Genomic DNA, 21,325 nt, shown 5'->3' with positions numbered 1-21,325 from the left:
CATTTTTCTTCCTCTTACTATGAATATGATCAAGGCAGTCCCTAGGTGTTACAACAAAATACTGCCATTTCATTGAAATTGGCTTAAATCTTGCAATAATTAACTCACTGTATGGTACAGTCAGCATATATGCGGGCAAAGCCTAGCAAAACTGCATTATTTATTCAGGTCCTAACATTTTAAGAAGTCCAGGGACGGTCCCTAAAAATGAAAATCTACAAGAGCACATCGGTGTGATTTAATACATGGTATACAAGAGCTATTTTCTCAGTATTTTTGAAAGGGTGTTGTCATGCCCTACACAAAGATTTCCTTCTTCTTTGTTTCTTCACTCTCTTTTTTAGAAGTTTTTAACGTGGTATCCAGTCACCAGAAAGAAGAGGTATATATTTATGCTCATCTATACTTCTATTATAATTTTGACCATCATCAAAACTACAACAGAAGTAATTATTCTGGGTAAACTGAAAAATCAGAAAAACGGCTAATTATGTGCACATGGATTAAATGTAGAGTGGCTGTGCATATATTTGTCTAAAACCTGTGGCAGATGCCTTGGGTCAATATTGACTTAGGGATTCCTAATGTATTTTTACAACATCTAATTTTGAGAGCAAAGTGTGTGCTGCAGAGAACATTTGGTATCACAATAATTAATCTGATTTCTTCGCAAACAAACAGATCACAAGTCCATTGGTAAACATTTAAACAGCTTACAGCAAACACATTCTACATGTCATATAATTTATTATCAAGTACTCCAAACTCCTAACTATTTAATTAAAACAAAGAGCTAGTCTACTCTTCTTCCATGGAACCAGGTACTTATTCTGCTCTCTGGGTATCAGAATGTGGGCCACTTTAATGTATAACTTGTGTCCAGATCTAAAAGCAATAAACATTAAATAAAATGTAAGAAAATTTATTTTGGCTGCAAGTGAAAATGGTAGGGTTTAGGTTCAAGATAAATACAAATGTTTCTAGAGACAAATATGAGGTTTTATTACTAAAACACTTAATGTATTTAAAAACATAATCTTAAACATGATTAATTATTGATAAATTTTGCCTTGCTAAACAAATGATACTGATAATAAAGAGAAGTCCTTCCTACCCCTCAGATGTGAAAATATATTTGAGCACAGACACAAGCAAACATGTGCTTACTACACCACACCTGTTAGAATACCATTGTTGTAATAGGATGTCCAACTTTAGAAGATTCTTTAAATATTAAGAATAAACCTAAATTCAAATTTCAGAAAGAATTGGTGAAAAATCAAAATAAACATTCAAACCTCCAAATAACAGAAAAATCAAGTAGATTTCATATATAACTTGTCATCTACACTACAAAAGCTCATTAACACCTTCCATTCCTCAAAAAAGATAACTCCAGCTCTGCCTACTAATACTGTTGTTCAATCAGGACTAAGTTATTTTTTCTGAGCTTTTTTTTTTTCATTTTTAGTCTCTCTAATTTCCCACAGGAGTCAGTAAAGCATTACAACAAACACAGAAATTTACAGTATTAGAAATATGAAATATAGTGGGTTTGGATTATGCTACCCCTGCCAGCAAAGCCTGCTGGTCTAGATGCCACATAGGTCACAAAAGGTTCATTCTAGTAACAAAGTCATGCATGTCACTCCTCTGAACATCTATGAAACCAACACAAGATGCCTTTCCTGCTGGCAAAGATATGTCTGTCCCCAGAATTTTGCCAGTACAGCATGTATGTTATAACCACTAGCTGCTATATCTGCATCAGCAAACTTTGCAGTGCAGATGTGCTCTTTGCGTTTTTCTGTGTTGATAGTCTTTTTTGGCTGTATGCTATTTAGCATCTTTGTGGGCTGTATCCTACTTAGCAGTGTGAAGGCTGATGTTTGGCATTAGCTTTTGCATCATTTTCATCACAACATGCATTGTTTTAGAAACAGATGTAAGATTCCCTGTGTGCTGAGCAATGGGTGACTGACTATGCATGAGGTCACTGAGATGATGCCATGCTGACAAATGGGTCTGGTATTTCCTCCTTTGATGACATAATGCATCTAACAAGAGATGTGCACACCAAACTAGTAGTCCAGATGTTCTGTGTTTGGTCTGAAACCACACTTTAAATAAACAGCATCCCATACTGCAATTCCCGTCTTCTAATTTAGTAACATAAGAGGATAGTTTGCAAAAGAACAGTCTCCAAACTTTTGTTCGTTCAAGAATCCTGACACATTTCTGACTGTAGTTGCCTCATAGGACACAATTAGGAAATCCTTACCTTTTAAATGAAGTAAAGCAATACCATGTACTTCTCAAACCCACCTGTCAAATATATCTAATTTAATTCCATTAGTATCACAGTCATTTTAATATCCTTACCTGAACTGTTCGTCCTGCGTTAATGTGCTCTTCGTGCAATCTGTCCCAGAGCCTGCATCTCTGATACTAAAATAAAGGAAAAATACTCCACATAATTGCTATTTTTACCAACTGGCTATGCAGAAAAAACAAGCCTTCAGTAAATAATCACTTTAATTTTCCAAAATTGGCAGTAAAAAAGCTGAGCTGATCCACGGGCATTTCCACTGCAAAATTAAGAGAGGTAAATGGCAATGTATTTTGTGAATACTTTGTACAATGTATTTTACTGAATCACAGATAACTAGGGTTTCACCATCAGTTTCTAAAAATAAAGGCATCTTGTAGCATCCCGATACTACTGTGGCATAAATCCATTGGTGGTCAGAAAAATGAAGTGCAAAAGGAAAGGAACATGGGATAAGCAGTACTGGTCATATAGGACAACAAGGTATCTGACATTATTTACAAAGAAAATTGCATTCATTACACAGCACTGCTGCCTACATTTACACTTACCATTTCTATGTGGTTACAAACACAACACACCTACAAGAACTATCAGAGCAGACCTGGAACCTGCATGAGGCTCCACTAACTTCAGTGCATACAGCACTTTCCACAGGACAGAGTGATTATTCCATTAGCAGACAGCAAGTTTTGCAAAAGAACTGCTTATCACCACATATAAACCTTTTCATCATTAAAATCAAACAATCCCTGCCATTGGCAGTTGACATAAATAATATAGAGACTTTATCATGAAAAAGTGTGGTAAAACAATAGAAGCAGAAACTGTGATTCCTGGAATATGTGCTGAAACCATCAAATAATGCGTTTACAATACCAGACAGTAAAAGAACATGCTTTTAAATAGTTTAAAGTACAAGACAAAATGTTTACTATGATTTGAGAAGTATTTTTATGTAAAGTTTAATTCCCCAATTTCTTAACATGCTTTGGTACCAATAAAAAACCTTTATCTACAGCCAACATCTTTCCTTAATTCTTTTCATCATTTTAGAAGCCACAGCAATAAGGATCACAAATTACTCAGCTTCCTAAAGTACAACAAAAAATCAGAAGTTACTTCTTATTTTCAGAGAAAAAAGTTCTTTCATGTTAGGATTTTGTAGTGCTATTGAAGAGAAAAGGTTTAGTGTTCAATTAAGTCAGATTGAAGTGATTTTTCTAGGAAACTAGCAACTTCCACACAAATTGTTATGCCATTAAAATTACTGCTATTGTCTATTAAAATAAAATGGACCAAAAAATCTGTATCAACAGTGTATCTTCCAATTCAGTCATCCCTGAAAGAGTACTGAAACAGGAAGTTCTGAGGGTGGAACAGAAGGGGGCTGGTGAAAAATTACTTTTTCAATTTCAACTGACTGTAATACACTGTCCACATATCAAATTTTAAAAAATCCTGTTTTCCAGCTAAGGACAACAAGAAGAATTCCTCAGGAAACCTTTATTGCTCTTTATAATTTCTACAAGAAACGCTCCACAGATTTATCTGCTTTATATATTTAGAAGTTTTATTACTTTGCTTCAAAATTCCTAGTATGCTGATGATGACTCCAAAGAATCCAATGACTTAATACACCCAGAGTAATGATATTCACATGGTCGGATAATTCATCCTTGTTGACTTCTCTCTGTCATCCAGCACAAAGTAGGCTGGACTCCTGGGTAACATTCACTCTGTGGGACCCAACGATAGCAAACCTTGAGAAAAGCTAGTATTGACATTATTTACCATTAACAAACACATGTAAAACTAAGGGAGTTCCACAAAGTAAAACATCAATGGAATCCTAACCTGTTACAGCAGATCCAGAGGAGGGCCAAAAAAAAATAGGTCGGAGGGGTGGAACACCTGTGAAGACAGGCTGAGAGCTGGGCTTGTTCAGCCTGGAGAAGAGAAGGCTCCAGACCTGACTGCAGCCTTTCAATATATAAAGAAGGCTTAGAAGAGACTTTTTACTAAGGCCTGTAGTGACAGGACAAGGGGTAATGCTTTTAAACTGAGAGAGGCTAATTTTAGCTCAGACATAATAAAAATTTTTACAATGAGGGTGGTGAGGCATTGGACCAGGTTGCCCAGAAAAGTTCTGGATGCCCCATCACTGGAAGTGTTCAGGGTCAGGCTCGATGGGGCTTTGAGCAACCTGATCTAGTGGAAGACATCCCTGCCCATCACAGGGGGGTTGGATTAGATGGTCTTTAAAGTTCCCTTACAACCCAAATCACTCTGTGGTTCCATGATTCCGTGATATTTAATAACTGTGCTATAGCCAAATAGTTTGTATTTCACATCAGAAATATAAAACATAAGACATTAAGACACTCAATCTCTTTTCCTCTTTGTCCCATTCTCTTTGAGAAGCTCTCTTTAGAAAGAAACCTTCATGCTTATGCTTTGGATCACTTCCATTTCTCCTTGAAAATATCCAGTTGACATGGAGAGAACTCAAAGGTTTTCGTAATAACCTCTGCATTGATTTTTACAGTAGGTAGTACTCACCCACATTTCTAAAAGCTCTACAATAGATGTCTTACACAAATTTATACATTCTGATTAAGACTGCCATAAGACTCAGATAATTTCTCATTTTGTACCACCTTTATGTATCTTCCCACCACAACAACAGTCCCCAGTCAAAGGTAAAAAGTGTTTCGCACAGCATCCTTCAAATTTGGCACAGTCACAGGAAACTAAATCAAAACTGAAAGCAACAGTAAAAAGGACATCATGACTTAGAGCAGATTTCTTGGTTTTAAGGATTGTTGCATATCACCAACAAAGTTTAGGGCACCATGCAAAAATCTCCACCTTCCTGCAATACCATGACAATTGCTTTTATCTAACAGAAGCTAACAGAAACTTGTAACTCTTTTTGATAAACATGCATTTTATTTCCTTTTATGGAGTGAAAAGCCGTCCAATCCATGGAATGTACTTTCTAGGAAACTACAACTCTTTGGGGAAAACACGGAACTAAACTAAAACAGGTACAGGGAACCGATTTCTTAAGGATGCAATTTTTAAGTCTTCAGAAACTGTCATATGGGAAGTCGGGACTCTCAAATAGTTGAGAAGCAATGATGATGGACTTATGGTAGCCACTTCCTCTGAAAAGGTGTACTCAAGGTCAAATTTCATTATATGTTGATTTTATAGTTTCTTCAAACAGTGATTTAGTAGATTAATTGTTTGGACTATCTCTGGAACCAAAGGTTTAAATCAATATTCATGAAACGAGGTTAGAGATATTGGCTTCATCATAAGTAAATAATGTTGCTGCTCTAAGCAATTTGACGTAATTAGTGACTTTTGCTTAAAAGTAGCCTGTAAAATAAACAGGATCAGATTCTACAAAATTATCCTTTTACCTCTAGGGATGTTTGGTTTACATGGCTGAAAGTTAATTTTACAAAAAGTATTTTAGAGAAAACCATTTAAACTGCTGATGCTGACAGCTCATAAAAGTTCTGTAACACATTCGTTATGGCTAAAATGCATGTAAAAGATACAAAATGCAAACTATCATGGAAGTAATTCAACCAAACTAGTTGCTAGTGTTCTGATAATCTAAAACTATCTAGTGACAGATTTTAAATTCCGAAAATTTTTATTCTCACCTTCTCATAAATCTATCAATAGAGTAGATTTTGGAGTATTTATAGTTCTTACAGTCAGAAAAGTATTTTTTAAAAAAGATAAACTTTCAAATTTAAAGAACATTACACTGAGTGTGGACTTTTTAAAGAATCTGGCATTTATGAACTATTATTATACTCAGATGTATTACTTCTCATAAATGTTTGTGTCATATTTTTTATAATAACAAAGAAGTTCTGAAGTTTTCAGTACTGCTAAATACCTTCTGGCATAGTTACCAATTGATTATTTAAATAATTTATCCATAGTTACTTGTTTCTAATAATTCGATTAATTACTAACTCAAATATCAAATCTGCCAGGTTTTATACTGTCTGAGGACACAGAAATTTTTAACTGTATTCTGAAATCAGAAAGACAAACCTATACTAAACATTGCTACCACTTCTTGCTTTCATAAAAGTGTTGTTCTAGAGTAAGTGCTGTTAACAATTATGTTTACAATTATTTAAGGATTTTTCTGGTATACAATTTTTGTATGTTGACTGAAAAGATCATTCACAATGATACTACCTACAACCTGAAAATCTCAAGGACTGTCCAAACCAGATACTTCTAGATTGCATCAGATTTTTAACAGTTAAAATATAAAATTCAACTACTCAATCAAGCATCTTGGCATTTTAGTGTGGTCATTGAATGCCATTACCTATAATTAAACTCTGGCTAAGCATGAGTCTCCAACCATGCTTTGAACAAAGTGCTAGATCAGAACTAAACTAACGACCCATTTTATCCCAAATGCTAATATTTTCTGCATTTTCTTCCAGACACAGAAAACTGTTTTTGCAACAATCTCCCTTCTGTCTGCAAAACAGGAATGCCTCAAGCAGATGAGTTGCTGGACCAGTAAAGACATGGGTGAATTGAGTGGAACGTATTTCACCCCTTCCCTGAACCATGGTAACATTAACTGGCTAGATACAGTGTAATTATTCTTTCTCTAAATAGATAAAATAAAATATTTTCAGCAGGATCAACCAGTAACTGCCCATAGCTCCTCAATAACCAGGTTCTGCAAAACACAGCAATTCCCAAGATCATCTCTCACACTGTTAAGTACTACACATCACTGATCATGTCCCTGTTCCTCACTGCAGCACCCAGTGTCCTGAAGCTTCTTGATAGGGTATGTATATACCCTAACTGAGGGAGCTTTTACGGATATGAACAATACTTAGCAAAGAATCTATTTAGCTGTGTAAAGTAGTCGTCTTACAAAAAATAAATAAATAAAAAGCAAGTAGCATAAGTTATGTCCATCCCTTCCATTGTCTCTTGCTATTACTGCCTTACACATATCAAAAGCTTATCTTTATTTTCAAAGTGTACCAAAACCATTTGTGTACTGCTAGTGTGCCCTGCTAATCATTTTCCATTCTGTAGTGGCAGGTCAGCTCCCCGCTCCCATCAACAGGCTACCTTTTTCCAGTGACCACCTGTGGTTTTCCTTTCAGGCAAAACTGTAGCTTTTATGCTACCCTTTTGTGGGTATTTATTGACTACATCCCTTTGTTCCTGGATGCCTTCCTCAAGACTCTGAAGAAAGGTATGCCTCGCTGCTCCACACTCATTGATGCCGTTGGTATTAACTGGAGTGCTGCCCCAAGGATAGAATTTTTAACGTAATGTTAACATAAGCCAGCTACAGACCCAAAACTCTACCTCTCTGCAACCAAGAAATCCCTCTTGCTGTATTATGACAAATGCATGTTGCTTCCACAAGCAGTAGTGCAACTTCTGGTTAGAGAAAGAAGGGAACAACCTGGCTACCAAGACTGTCTCTGTTTCAATGGAACAACTTGCATGGAAAAGCTGTTATTATGTTACTTTCCTCAAGCACCTCCAAATCCTTCACTAGTTGCCTTTAGCTAGCTCTATGGTCACTGCTAGGTACGGGCCATGCATGTACAGTGTACATCTGTCCAGGGCAAGTTAACAGTTGAGGCTCCTTGTTCCCCCATCATCTCACTCAAAAGCAAGCTAACACTGACTCCTCTGTACTCTGGCTGCAGTGCAAAGTAACTCAATTCTTTGTGGGAGAAGCTGGAGAAGAGAAAGCCACTCCTAGCCACTACAGACAGGGCTGCTCCAAACTGGCTGACTCCAAGGCAAAAAACCTGCTGAATCAGCTGGCATCTAGGTAAAGAAATTAATTATACAAATACGGAATAACACAGAGTAAACAACATGCTGTAACTGAAAAAAATAGGTCATCTCATTCAGAAGGTATTGCTTCTGGCAAATATTATACCAATACACTTTTCAGTTTGTGAATATTGCAGTTCATATCCTTTCTGCATCCTTATTACACCTTTATCAGGAAAAAGTCAAATGATTACCTCCCACCATTAGTCCCAGCAGCCCCAGGTCTCCCTCAATCACAGTTTTTCTCTTGTTCCGTGGTCAGCCACCATTTCTGCACTTTCACCTGCCATCTCAGGTACTTCTTCAGAAGTTCCCCCCACCCAATTCTTTATCCTTTATTTACATGAGCCAGGAAGTATCCTTTTGCACACAAGTAAGGGAAAGTAAGAAGATGAGACAAAGGCAACACAGAAAATCATCTCTGTTTTCATTCTCAGATTCAGGACCAATCAAATTAGCAACTCCAGGAATGAGTTCTGCTAATTTCTAAGCACAGGAGCATGCCTTTAGCATTGGGTAATCTTTAGTAAACTTCAGGTGGTGAAGTTCTACCAGTATCTACTAAATACCTGCAAACCACTTTTTTTTCAGAATTGTACATCTTGGCCAAAAACCAGCAGATTTTAGAGGCACAGCAAAATGTACAGTCTGAACAAAGACCACCCCACAAAAATATCTAAGTGTTTCAACACATCACTACTTTGGAAAAAAATTATCACCACACTATCAATCACTTACTACCATTTAAACTAATTATTTGTTATTAAAAGAAATTACTATCACTTTAACAACATATTTCTTGACTATGTTCTCAGAAACAAATACACGGACTTATTTTCCCTTCTACCCCACCACCAAACTATTTGTGGCAGAAACCAGGCATGGAAAATTTCACCCAAAAGGTTACCCACTTGGTAAAGTGACAGTAAAGTTATGGTAAAAGTTGTGAACAAATGACAACAGCAAAATGCAAAACAGTTTCAACAATACATTATACATACCCTTCAGATCATACCTTTCAGGAAATCAAAATCATGTTCACCTATTTTTTCCCAATTGCTTCATTCCTTCCCAAGGCATTAAAAAATGTCCAGATTTACATATACACTTGGTTTTATGCACCATGAATAAGCCTAGTCAAATTAATATGATGTACACTTTTTCAGAAATGTGCAGAACTACAGACACCGTCACTGAATTCTCTGTGGTGGTAAGTATAGTCTTTTCCAAACAAATGTCTTGTATGGTCATTTCAAAACTTCCATTGCAATGTTGATATTATGACTGTGTGTGTTTGAGTCACTTCCTTTTTTTATTGGTGTCACCTGTTTTAGTAAATCTCTTACCACCTTCCTCAATAAACCAATTTCTCTGTTTCCACATGCTATATTGGTACTAATAAACACAGATTGAGAATGTTTCAGGTCTGAAACCTGGTTATCCGTGCTGTTAAATTGTTAGAACCATCCTTGGCCACACCAAACACCACTCTCGCATAAAGAGCTCCCGGGAACAGCTAAGGAGTTATAAACACAGAAGAGAGGCTACTCCCCATTAGCAGTGTGCATGCAGCCACCCTGTTTTGCACAACATGAGGATTTAATAATATGGACATAGCCAGTTTCATGCCAGACAACTGTCCTGGGCACGTTTATTGTAGCGGTGCAGGCACTGCCACAGTGTATGAAAGAATTCAACTTCTTGGAAGCACATTCAGTTTCACTATCAACTGTGAGCTAATGTCAACAAGAAGCATTATAAACATGCTACAATCCTGATACCATTCTTCTTCTGTTTCCTTAATTCAATCTCTCTATTTCTCTCAACTCAGTTTAAAATATATAAAGAAAAAGATACACATAAACAGTAAGTTACTCAGAACAGTTGGCAGCAAACCACTGTGACTTAAAAATAAAGAATATTAGGCTGCTTTCCTTACAGTAACTTTTTAACACAAAACAGTAATGTTTCTCACTCTGTAGATTGACCAGTTACTACAAATGTAAAGGCCTTTGTATACACCGAATTGTCAGACAACACAACATTTTCACTTTTAGCCAAATTTGAATTAAAGCATTTCATAATCAACCTTTCATTTTAATCTCTATGTAAACTTGCAGTGTGACTGCTTCTATACTGTAAAGAGAACTACATTAGCAAAAAGTGAACACTAACCTTCTCAATATTTATTTGGTGTTTTCTTAACCTTTCCAGATCTGTTGGAATGGCCACTTTGATGAATTTCTGAATGGCAGGTTCAATTCGACGGAGTCTAACTTTTTCGTCATCTTCAGACATCCTAAAAGCAGCTTTCAAGTCAACACTTGTCCAGTATACCTTCACCAAGGTAGAAACCCCTAAAAACCAAAGAATTACAAACTTACAAAAATGTAGTCATCTAGAATCACTTAAAGCAAAATAAGGTAAATCAGTCTTTCCAATAACCACATCTATTTCAAAATCACAGTGGACCAGCATTAACTACTCAAAATATGGATACCGTATTTGCATTTAAATTTATTGTCTCCATTTATTTTCAGGCTTTGGGGATCATTTTTCATAGATATAATTTAACACTAACAAAAAAACCCCAACTAATAATTAAGGCAGATGCAAACATGCTTTGCAATATAATGATGAAAGCCTTTGAAAAAACCTTCCAGTTAGATGTCTTGCTTGATCAGCATTCAATTTTTGCCAATTTACATTCTGAATCATCTTAAAAGTTGTAAAACATGTCCGGAAAAACACCAAAATAAAATCAATTTTGGAAGTCCATTTCCTAGAAAGAGTAAGAGCTCCTGAACGAAGATTTGCACTCCAAATTGCATTTGTCCCCTACTGAAAATGACTAAGGCATCACCAACAACGGGGTTAAACAGTTGCTGAAATTATCTGCAGGACCAGTAGTACATCAGCAGCCTGAATTCCATTCCCTGCATGTGCATAAAACATAACTTTGGAGTTTCACTTCTCTAAAAGAAAGATATGTAGAACTGCATACAATAGCATTTATTTACAGAGTATATGAGTAATATAACGCTGAGTATGCACAAGGGGAAAGAAAAAATCGTTGTGAGACAATTTCAGTTTTAATACTGTATAAACAGAGGTTATTTAAGTGAGATTTTCTTTCTGTATACTCCTTTTTTAACAAAAACAAGAAGTTGAAGCTGCAGACAGCTATGAAAAAGTTTTGTCACAAATGTCAGTAACAAGACAACACGCTATCTTGCTTATAATGAAAGTACCTGTACTACGACAATAATTGCATCAGAAGCCTTCCCCAATTTTCCTCTTCCAGTAACCAAACTAATTTTAAATAATTAAACTAGAATAATCCTCCTGGTACAGATGAGGCACAGCAGAATGTAAGAGGTTAAAAGATTTTCCTGTTTTTCACACAGCCAAACATATTATTAACGGTGAAATCAAACATTATTTTTCTTACATCTAACCAGTGTGAAAGTGCAGAAGGAGTGTGTTGAGGTTTTTCTGAGACCTGTGATTGCTGCAGGCAGAAAGAACTTGAAGGCAGACACCAGTTGACAGCACTGGGTCTTCAACTGAACTGCTCAAAGTTCCGTCACTGCCCTCACTTGTAGGCTGCAGGGAGGGTATGTACAAATCTCCCTCAACTTCACAGGAGCCAAGTGGTAAGCATCTTTCATCAGGCCAGTGAGAAAGCTGGAAGTACTTTTGGCAAAGGGAAGCTGCGTTTCTAGAGGAAAACAATCCCAGATTACTCACCTTGTTACAGATTTGCTAATAAGTTAAGATTGATTGACTTTATTTGATTTTATAAAATAATTTTTAATAGAAATATAGAGGGATAAGAAATATATTTGCACAGTAAAAGCTGTTATGAAATCCTTTGTACAGTCCCGTACCAAGGCCAGAAGAATGGGCTAGAATCAGTGTTTAAAACTTAGGTAATAAATTTAGGGTTTGAAAGGGTTTTTTTGTAGTTAACTAGTCTTCCGTATGTAGAAAGTGTATTGAAATGTCAGAATATAGGATTAATGGGAACTGGGGAGAGTCGACTGGAACAACTTGTAGTTACCTGCCAAGAAACCGTGAACTTTAGTAAAAGGTAATTCCGGCAGGGGGAGATCGCGACCACCGACACCACCTACCCAAATCGTACCCCAGACCCATTTCTGGACCTTTCTAAGCTCTACTGCGCAGAATCGGATATGGGAGGAGAATATGTTAATGATTTACGGGAAATATTATGATTGTGCATGAATATTTAATGAATATGTATGAATAAGTTCTATATATGGTGTCTGATTTTGAGACCTGGCGTGCATTGATCGTGAGAGGACTCACTCACGCACCCGGCTGTCAATAAAGAAGTGTCTGCTTATCTACATCACATTGGTGTCGATAAGTTCTTCATTCCGAGATTTCGGTAACAACCTTTTCCAACACAGCTGCAAATAAAACAATGTTGTGTTTTTCTAAAGAAAGCAATGCTAACAGAAGACTTCTCCTTTGCCCATCCCACCCAACAAAGAAACTGAAAACTGTGGAAAACAGTATTTACTGAGAGAAGACCAATTTACAGAAAGTCAGTCTTTAAGGCTTTACAGATACACCTTTTCCTTTTTCAAAACCTCTGAAGGAAATACTGACTTTGCTGTCATCGCTACTTTGCATCATTGCTAAATCATCCCTACTTCAAATTACAGAGACATACTATCAGTCTTACAAATCCTCTTCTAGCCCAAGGCATTTAATATTAATAGTTCTTTGTCCAAATCTTCAAATAAACATGCAGTGGGTAGCCTTAGATTTGGGGGGATGTAAAAAGAACTTTAATTATTCTGTGCTGACTTACTCTTTCCACCATTCTAAAAACAGTAGCTTAAATGCAAGATGTTAAAAAATACACCGGTTTTTCTACTACATTTGGTAACTACAGTCCTTAACACTTTTGAAAAAGCCCCTCATATCTCACAATTGAACTCCATTTTAAGCCTAGATCTGATTTTTTTGCAATGAGCAAAATACAAAAAGCACCATACTCCAAACTGCAGTGCCTCCTCTTCAAACATACATTCAGTTCCCTAACATCTTATACATTAATCCATGAGTTTGAGCTAGAATTAAAATTTGGTTCCTTAAAGATATTTAGTAGCTATGTCATGCTCTTCTTTAATACTGAACCACCCTGAAGAAGCAATGACACAAATTCTTCAAACTTACCACACAACGTGAAATCACAGAAACCCACAGCGCATTCTTAGAACAAATACAGCAGAGACTAAACTAAATCCATCATAATTTTGTCCTTAACCTTTAATGACACCTAGAGATTGCTAAAAGCCAAAACTGACAGTTTAGATTACTTACAAACTGGACCACTGTGAAAGCGGAGGTAATGTAACCAACAGCCGTGTGTCTTGAGTAGGTAATCAGAATAAGGAACAGTTTTAAATTCAAAGATTTGGCTGCATGCATGGCTCTGAACAGTCACTTTCTTCTCCTTAAAAATTCCCAGACAGTAAATTAGCTTTCACGAAAATGTCTATGAGCCCCTTTAAAGCACTGCTGCCTAAAATTCACTGCACAGTAAGTGTGAGAAACTAAGAAAGAAATATAAAAACTTACATTGTCATCAGGTCTCCTGCTTAATGTTTTCCAACAGTATACTAGCTTTTGTAACACAAAATCCAAGCCATAAATTACCAGTAAGAAAATATGCAAGGTCTTCCTTTTTTTAAGTTCACACAATATGGTAAATTACATTTACATTACAAGTTTTTGTGATGACCATATGTTCATTCCAGATGCAATTTCAAGAAAATCTAATGTTTCCTGCATACTTTATGGGGTTTGTATTTCCCTAAGCATGACTTTAACAAATTTCTAATGCTATAACGCCTGGGTTTTTTGAGTAATCGCAGAATAGCAGTACCACATAGGTGGGGAGGGATTTTCATACTCCATCCAGTACAAGCCGATTTAGATGTGGTTGCACAGGCCTTTGTCCAGTCAAGCTCTAACACCTCCATGAATGGACGCTCCACACACTCACTAGACCCCCTCCCTTCAGTGCTTGGCCATTCTCCAGGTTAAAAGCGAACAAAACAAGGAAAAACCTTCCTTGTAGCTAAACCAGCTTACATCCATTACTCTCATCCTACCGTCATACACCTCCAAGAGGAGCCTGACTCTACAGATTCCCACCTATAGCAGTAAGATCTCTCATTCCTTCACCTCCTCTTAAGGCTGAACAAATACACCTCTCTCTTTCTCCTTGAATATCAAGTGCTCCAGTCCCCTAACCACCTTGACAGTCTCACAGGGGAAGAGTCACTCCCTTGACCAGCTGTCCCTCAGCTGCGTTTACTAACACAGCCCACAATGTGGTTGTCCTTCACCGCAACAGCACTCTCAGACTCGTATTCAGCATATAATTCTAAGGGGTAAAAGAATCTTAAGGTATCCAATTCCAAAGAGTAAAACTGTGAATTTAATTCTGACACTAACACAAAATCTCCACTTACTGTGTGGCAGTGCATAGAAAGAACAAAGTCACATAGTTGCAGTCAGAAGTATTCCTTCTTGTCAAAAATTTCAGTAAATGCTGTTAAAACAAAGCTCATGAACTTTCGTTAAACTGCCTGGTGTTCTCCACTCAAATACGGCAGGACAAATGCAGAATAAATGTGAAGAGTTCTGCTTGCCCAGGGAAATGCAATCTAACCTGCATAATTAATTTTAATTCACATACGTTTTAGGCAACCACTGCCACTAAAAAAAGTACTTCCAGCATAGAAGCCTTGTTTTTAAGGGCTGTAAGCCAAAAAAGCTTTTTCTTTTTCTCATTGCAAATAAAATAAATTAGAATCTGGATGCTAGAATACAGAGACTTACAGCAGCTTTCTCACTAAGGTGACCCGAAACACTTCTTAAAGAGTAGTGCTGGCCCCAAAATTGCAGCAACAGAGTATTTGCTATTGCTGAGTTGGCTGTGGTTTGTCATTAGTGAGGAACACGCTCCTGTGGCAGACTACAGACAAACTGCACTTTGGGTCTGAATTACATCTTTCTCTTTCGGCTATAAAAGGAACCAAAGGAAAACAGCTTTGTTAGGCTGAGATACAGCACTGCCAGCCCCAGCGTGTTCACAATGTGTCATGAAACTACTGAGTGGGATCAAGAGCCGTGTGTGGGGGATCTCCCACAGAACAAGCAGAATTAGCAGCTGTGGGTAACCGGCTGTGGCTCCTAGCAGCTCTGTGCGCTTGGGGATCACGCGGCAAGGCAAACTTGACCCAGGCAAGGCAAAGGCACATGACTGCATTTTGAGAAATCAGAGCAGATGACAGGCATTTTGTATTGGTTTTACATGTTTACGCCAGCTGCAGAATGGCAGAAAATACCTGATGACTAACACATCAACATTTCTTGACCAATGCTGAACCGGTAGAGCGAGTCCATAGTAGACTGACACCTGCAATAGGCAGCTGCAACGCAGTTCCACCTGCCATCAGCACCCCAACACTGGTTTTTCTGTATTATTGAACCATGCCTCTGGTCTCAGCCCAGCAACCAACAGTTTGTACTTCACCCCTGAAAAGCAAGGGGTGCATGCAGAGAGCAGAAGCATAAGAATAAAGTAAGGTTTTAAGTCTTACATCAAGGCTTCAAGCGAACTATGCTAGTTTCTTTTTCCTTACTTACGCTTTTAAAAGCTCGGGGAACGCCGGGCTAAACAATCCGTCACACTGTGGTTCTACTCTTTAAAAAAAACAGTAATAAGCACAGCTGGTGTGGCAAGCCCCGGTGGGGCCCAGCTCCCCGCCGGCACGGCAGCCTGCGCCTGCCCGCGGCCCCACCTCCGCCCCGGCAGAGCCTCGCCGCCCCCAGCCGCTCCGCGGGCACCCGCACGGCTCGGCCGCCCCCAGCCGCTCTGGGGCGCCCGGCCTGGTGTGGAGGGGAACGGCCCTCAGCCGGGCGAGCCCCCGCGCCCGGCCAGCCCGGCCCCGGGCACGGCAGGGGGGCGGCCGAGGGGCGCGGGCCCGCCCGCGGCAGCAGGGCCCGGCCTGCGGCAGCGGCCCGCAAGGCCCAAGTGAGCGGGCGGCGGCCGCGGTGCCCGCCGCAGCCCCGGTTGAGGGGCAGGGGCCGGGGATCGGGGCCGGGGGGAAGCCGGCGCTCCGCTCCCCGCCGCGGGCCGCGCTACGGGCACCTACCGACCAGCCGCGTCCGCGGGAACCGAGCCCTGGGCCCGCCGGAGCCTTCCTCTGGCCTCCCCGGCGCGGGAAGCGAAAGCGAAAGGAGCCGGGCCACGGCCGGCGGCCGCCCGGCAGCCACCCCGGCCCCGCTGCCCGCCCTGCCGGCGCGCCGCCGAGGCAGCCGCCGCCCCCTCCCGCCGCGCCCCGCAGCTCCCACCGCCCCGCCCGCGGCCCCTCACCGTGGTGGCGGCTGTGCCGAGACGGGGCCCGCGGCCAGCGGCGGCCCGGGACGCTGGGCGGGAGCCGGCGTGCAGGGCTCCCCTCGGCGGGAGGCGGCCCAGCCCCCGCCCGCCGCCCGGGGCCATCACCCGCCGGTGCCACCACCCGCCCGGGGCCATCACCCGCCCGGTGCCACCACCCGCCCGGTGCCATCACCCCCCCCGGTGCCACCACCCGCCCGGTGACTGCCCTTCGTGGCCCCGGGTGCGGGAAGGGGCCGGTGCGCAGGGGGACGGAGGAGAAGCTGCCCCGGCCAGGGAGGGAGCACTGAGCCTCTTGGGATAAGGGCTCATCGGGAGGGAAAAGTTAAATTTCTTGTTCTAAAAAAGAGCCAGAGGTTGCCGGGATAATTTTAAGAACTTTTCTTAAATTCCCCACTACCAACATTTTTGTGTGTCTTGACAGGTAATTTAGGCAATACCAAACTGCCAAGTGGGACCCTTGGCATCAATATGTGGGGGACAAATGTCAACCAGGCCATGCCAGTGAGTCTCCTTTCACCTTTCACTAACCTTCGCTGTTTCTAACAGTGTTCAGAAAATAAGTATCTATACGATATTTCTGACCTGTATTTTGAAAACCACTGTGACCTGTTTGTGTCTGACACCGGTCATTGGGTCCTACCCCACGGAGCCTGTGGCTGGCAGAGCACTCACTCCCGGCGGGCACGCTGGCTGCTGTACGACCGGTACCCAAGGGTAGCCTGGTATCACTCCTGAGCACTTTATCACCTCTAAATAGAAGTGAAAAACTGTCTGGATACCTGGCAATATCTGTAGAGCAACTATATTACACCACTATTAAAATAAAACATTTTTACAGTGAACTCAACAGCGTTAATAGAACGGACTTCAGATCTCCAAATTACCAAAGGCAAATTTGATTTTGATGTTCCGAGCAAGATTTACATTATCTGTTCATCTGTCTGTCGTTCTGTGCACTTTTGACCAGTTCCAATCTAATTTAGAGAAAGTCATTACAGTCCTGTAAGTTTTGTGGAAGTTGGTATGTCACTGAAATAAGCCTAAATTTGTTTCCTCAGCAAAGGAAGAGCAAGCAAAAAACTCAGCTCTTACACATTCTTGTTAGCAGCAATCAGCCAGACAACCAATACATTAGCCGTACACTTTGCATATACATAGTTCCAGACGGCTAGATGGGTTTTTCATAAGGCAAATGGAGAATAAATTCTAGTTATTGTAATTAAGTTTATTATGGAGCTAAAGGATCCAAATCCACTGGATCCAGTGTCTTTATTAGTTCTGTTGCTCACAGTACAGCTGCTGGAATGACAGTGGAGTACTGGGGAATGCCAGTGTACTACAAAAAAGCTTACACTGAACATATGCTTAAAAACTGGTAAAAAGGATGACACAGCCTAGCATAGCCAGTTTGACATGGATATGGGGCAGAATCATGGAAGTGCTGACATGGGATACAGTCATTAAATGGTAATAATTAAACGCCAGTCAACACACTTATGAAAAAGATTTGATTAAATGCATTTGAAGTTAAGTTTGGTTGAGAAAGGTAATAATGTTGATGTAATAGTTTCCATCTGGGGTAGAACAGTGTGCTGTTCTCATACATGAGGCATGGAATGCAAATTCTGCACCGTTCATAAGAAGCGATTCAGCTGACAGTTCTCAAGAGAAGTAAGTTAGGATTTGTCAGAAGGTTGTCTTTTTGGGTGGTGTTATTCTTGGGCTGGTACTATTAGAAATTACCTAGACAGAAATACTAAATCACTACTTTGCTGTTGTAAATAAAGGTAAGGGCAGGTCACTTAGATAAACTCCTTTGAATTGCTTTGTAAGATTGTCTCACTTGTAAAAATACTCCCCTGAAGACAGTCAAATTAGAGGTAAGATTTAAGGCAAAGCCCCAAAGCCACACCTGGAACCTGAGGCAGAATGACTGGCATGAGACAATGCTGAAGAGGACCTGGACGTTATAGTACATAAGCAGTTGAATATGAGCTCCCAGAAAAAAGCTTTTGCTAACTAATACTATGAAGCAAACCCAGAACATCAAATACAACTGGAATGGCTATTACCCCTGTTTACAGAACTCATGAGGCCATTATCAAAATAATGCATTCAGTCTGGGCATTTACACTTCAAAGAGATGTTAAATATTGGAAAGAGTCCAAAAGAAAGTTACAAAACGTGTGGGGAATGTGCATTAATATGAGATATTTTTAAAGCATAATCCAGTGCAGGTGAAGAGGTATCTTTGTCATAAGCTGTACTTGTCTGGGTTAGGAATGTTTGAGGAGTAGAAGCAGTGTTGGCTTTCAGAAAATGACAAAATTCTGAAAGCAAAACTAAGAAAAAAAATTAAACTAAAAATATGGCAAATCTTAATTTGCAATAGGATTAAATTGTGAACCTTTTGAACCAATACAAAATTGTTGGTAAAAAAATTGAGAGTTTTTTCAAAGATGTAGTGTAGCTCGGGCATACACAGCTGCAATTTTCATGCAGAATACATTGGTAGAGGTTCTGTGTGGCCTGATATGGTGGTTTTACAACTGCAAGATTAAACTCAGGTTTTCCTTTCCATAAACTTAATGACTGCAGAAGATGACCAAGAAGTCTACTTATGTAGCAGCAAAAGAAGGAGTAGGATCCCAAGGATATTCTCCAAAAGAAAGATTTTTTTTTTTTTTTGTGAGTTCTAACAGGCAACATCTGAAGAGCTCCTGTCACATTTAATTATGAACATGACATTCATGCCTGACTGTCCAGTTCTGCTGCCATTGCTAATGTGATCTCCCAGACAATCCAGCAGTGACTTCAGAGAAGTCCAAATTTCCTCAAGGGAAAAATGACTATGCAAAACACTACGTCATTCATGTAAAGATTATCAAAGGAACAAGAGTTCCACCTTCAGGTCTGGGAAAATACTACCTCTGATGGCAAAAGATAATTCAGGAAAAAAAATTAGTATGTAGATGGAGTTGGACTTCCTGAATTACAGACAGTCTCAGACTTGTATTGCATGCCTGTGATCAGTTTTGAGTGGTCTCTTATAGATCTGATGACCTTGTGTATTCCTATACAGTTATCAGAGAAACTGTTCTGTATCACCAGTAAATAATACACAAGAAAATCGTGGAGAGTTCTAGAAAGACAGAGAACTGTTGTACATCTGACTAAGCAAAAGCTTGCAACAGGTTTTTTTTCCACATGAGATCATTCGTAGTTTTCAGATACATGAATTCAGGACCAGGATCCAGATGTGCAATTCATTTCACATGCTCAGCTCTATTCCCAGCAATCTTTCCGTATACACAGACTCTCACGTAACTCATGCCGGGGATGGTATTTCAGTGAGTGTTGCTCGATAAACACAGAACTTTCCACATACTTACATTATGTTCCCAAAGATATATCTTTTTCCAGTAGAACATTTCAAAATTCTGTTGCCTTTTTCAGTGCATTATTGTTACAGATACACTGATTTCACTCTCAAAAGGCGTGTGCTGGCAAGAACTGACAATAAAGTTTCCATTGTGTCATGGAAAACAGCCATTACTGTGTTACAGTGAGCATCACACGCTTTCTCAGTCTTTCAGGAGCACAAGTTTGTTCAAAATGAGATCCCCTTCTAACCTACATCTCAAAAAAAAAAAATCAAACTCTTTCAGTAATTGTTGACTGAGGGGTGTTTTGTGAAATATGTGGCAGCATTTTCTGAAACTATCTTCCTGGTGTAAGCAAAATACTGTGGGTGGGTTTGGAGGGAAACTGTTTGCTACTGTTGACAAAAATTGTGCTGTGTTTTTTTACGGTTGGTGGAATTCTGATCCCATGCCCTTTTAGTGTAATTTGTTGCAAAACGAGCTCAGATTTGGTTGAGGATCGTTTGTATAGTATTGCACAAAGTACGTATCCCAAGTGGCAACAAAACAGAGGTTTACTATACATTAACATATTGACAGTAGCAGTAACACTGAATACGGGTGTAAAAGTAGGAGAGAAAGCAATCAGGGCAAAGCAGATTTTGAGATAAACACTTCTTCACGGGTTGCACTGGTTAGTTGGGTCTTTTCCAGCATATTCACAAGTCTCACGCTGTGACCTTGGTGCAGGGATGGTTTACAGTAGCTGCTGTTGATCTGCCCCTGCAATGGTGGTGCAGGAAAGCCTGTGCAGAGAGCGTGGTAGGTACAGAAACCATCTGCAACAGGTGGTCCGCAGTAGGATTTCCCCGCTGACACGAGCACGCAGAAACAGGCATGGCTAGCTGGTGGCAGCTCGTGCTGCCAGCACCTGGGCAATGTGCACCTGCAGCACTTTGCCTGGGGAGCCTTAGCTGTCCACCGCTGGCATAACCAAAGGAGGTAAAGCATTGAAACAAGTGTTGCTGGGGTTGTGGCCCTAACTGGGAACTTGCCCATGACTGGAATTTCATCCAGATCCATGGTTGTTTTACCCAACATCTTTTTGTTCCCACTGGAGCTGAAGAGGATTTTTCCTTCTCAGAACTACTGATCAGCTTTCAGTATGTGCTGTACCAAGAGCATATCAGGCATTCTCAGTTTTGTTTGTAAGGTCACTTAAGCAGTTTTACTTTACTTCAGAAGAAGTTTGAGCTAACTAAGTTAAGCTTTTGGTGGGACTGTCTTTTGTGCACATTCATCTCTTGTTATAGGACT

General features: G+C 39.9%; 1 protein-coding gene across 5 annotated transcripts in view; it reads right to left on the bottom strand.

Annotated features, from left to right (window-relative positions):
- STX17 (syntaxin 17) overlaps window positions 1–19,358 on the bottom strand; it is a 37,767-nt gene extending 18,409 nt beyond the window's left edge. The window contains exons 1-4 of one of the 5 annotated variants that reach the window (XM_037382275.1): window positions 19,354–19,358; window positions 16,623–16,633; window positions 10,373–10,554; window positions 2,383–2,448 (exon numbers count right to left, since the gene is read on the bottom strand). In XM_037382275.1, coding sequence (XP_037238172.1) covers window positions 2,383–2,448; window positions 10,373–10,495 — 189 coding nt within the window. In that variant the 5' untranslated portion in view covers window positions 10,496–10,554; window positions 16,623–16,633; window positions 19,354–19,358. Of the gene's footprint in view, window positions 1–2,382; window positions 2,449–10,372; window positions 10,555–11,648; window positions 11,919–15,892; window positions 15,931–16,401; window positions 16,543–16,622; window positions 16,750–19,353 lie in introns of those variants that run through there. The other 4 variants (XM_037382272.1, XM_037382273.1, XM_037382276.1 and 1 more) reach the window with 4 other exon arrangements.
- Window positions 19,359–21,325: the final 1,967 nt, after the last annotated feature.

This window comes from Falco rusticolus, chromosome 3 (assembly GCF_015220075.1).
Source record: "Falco rusticolus isolate bFalRus1 chromosome 3, bFalRus1.pri, whole genome shotgun sequence".
Classification (NCBI taxonomy): Eukaryota; Metazoa; Chordata; class Aves; order Falconiformes; family Falconidae; genus Falco; species Falco rusticolus.
This window is presented reverse-complemented; position numbering and strand designations above follow the sequence as displayed.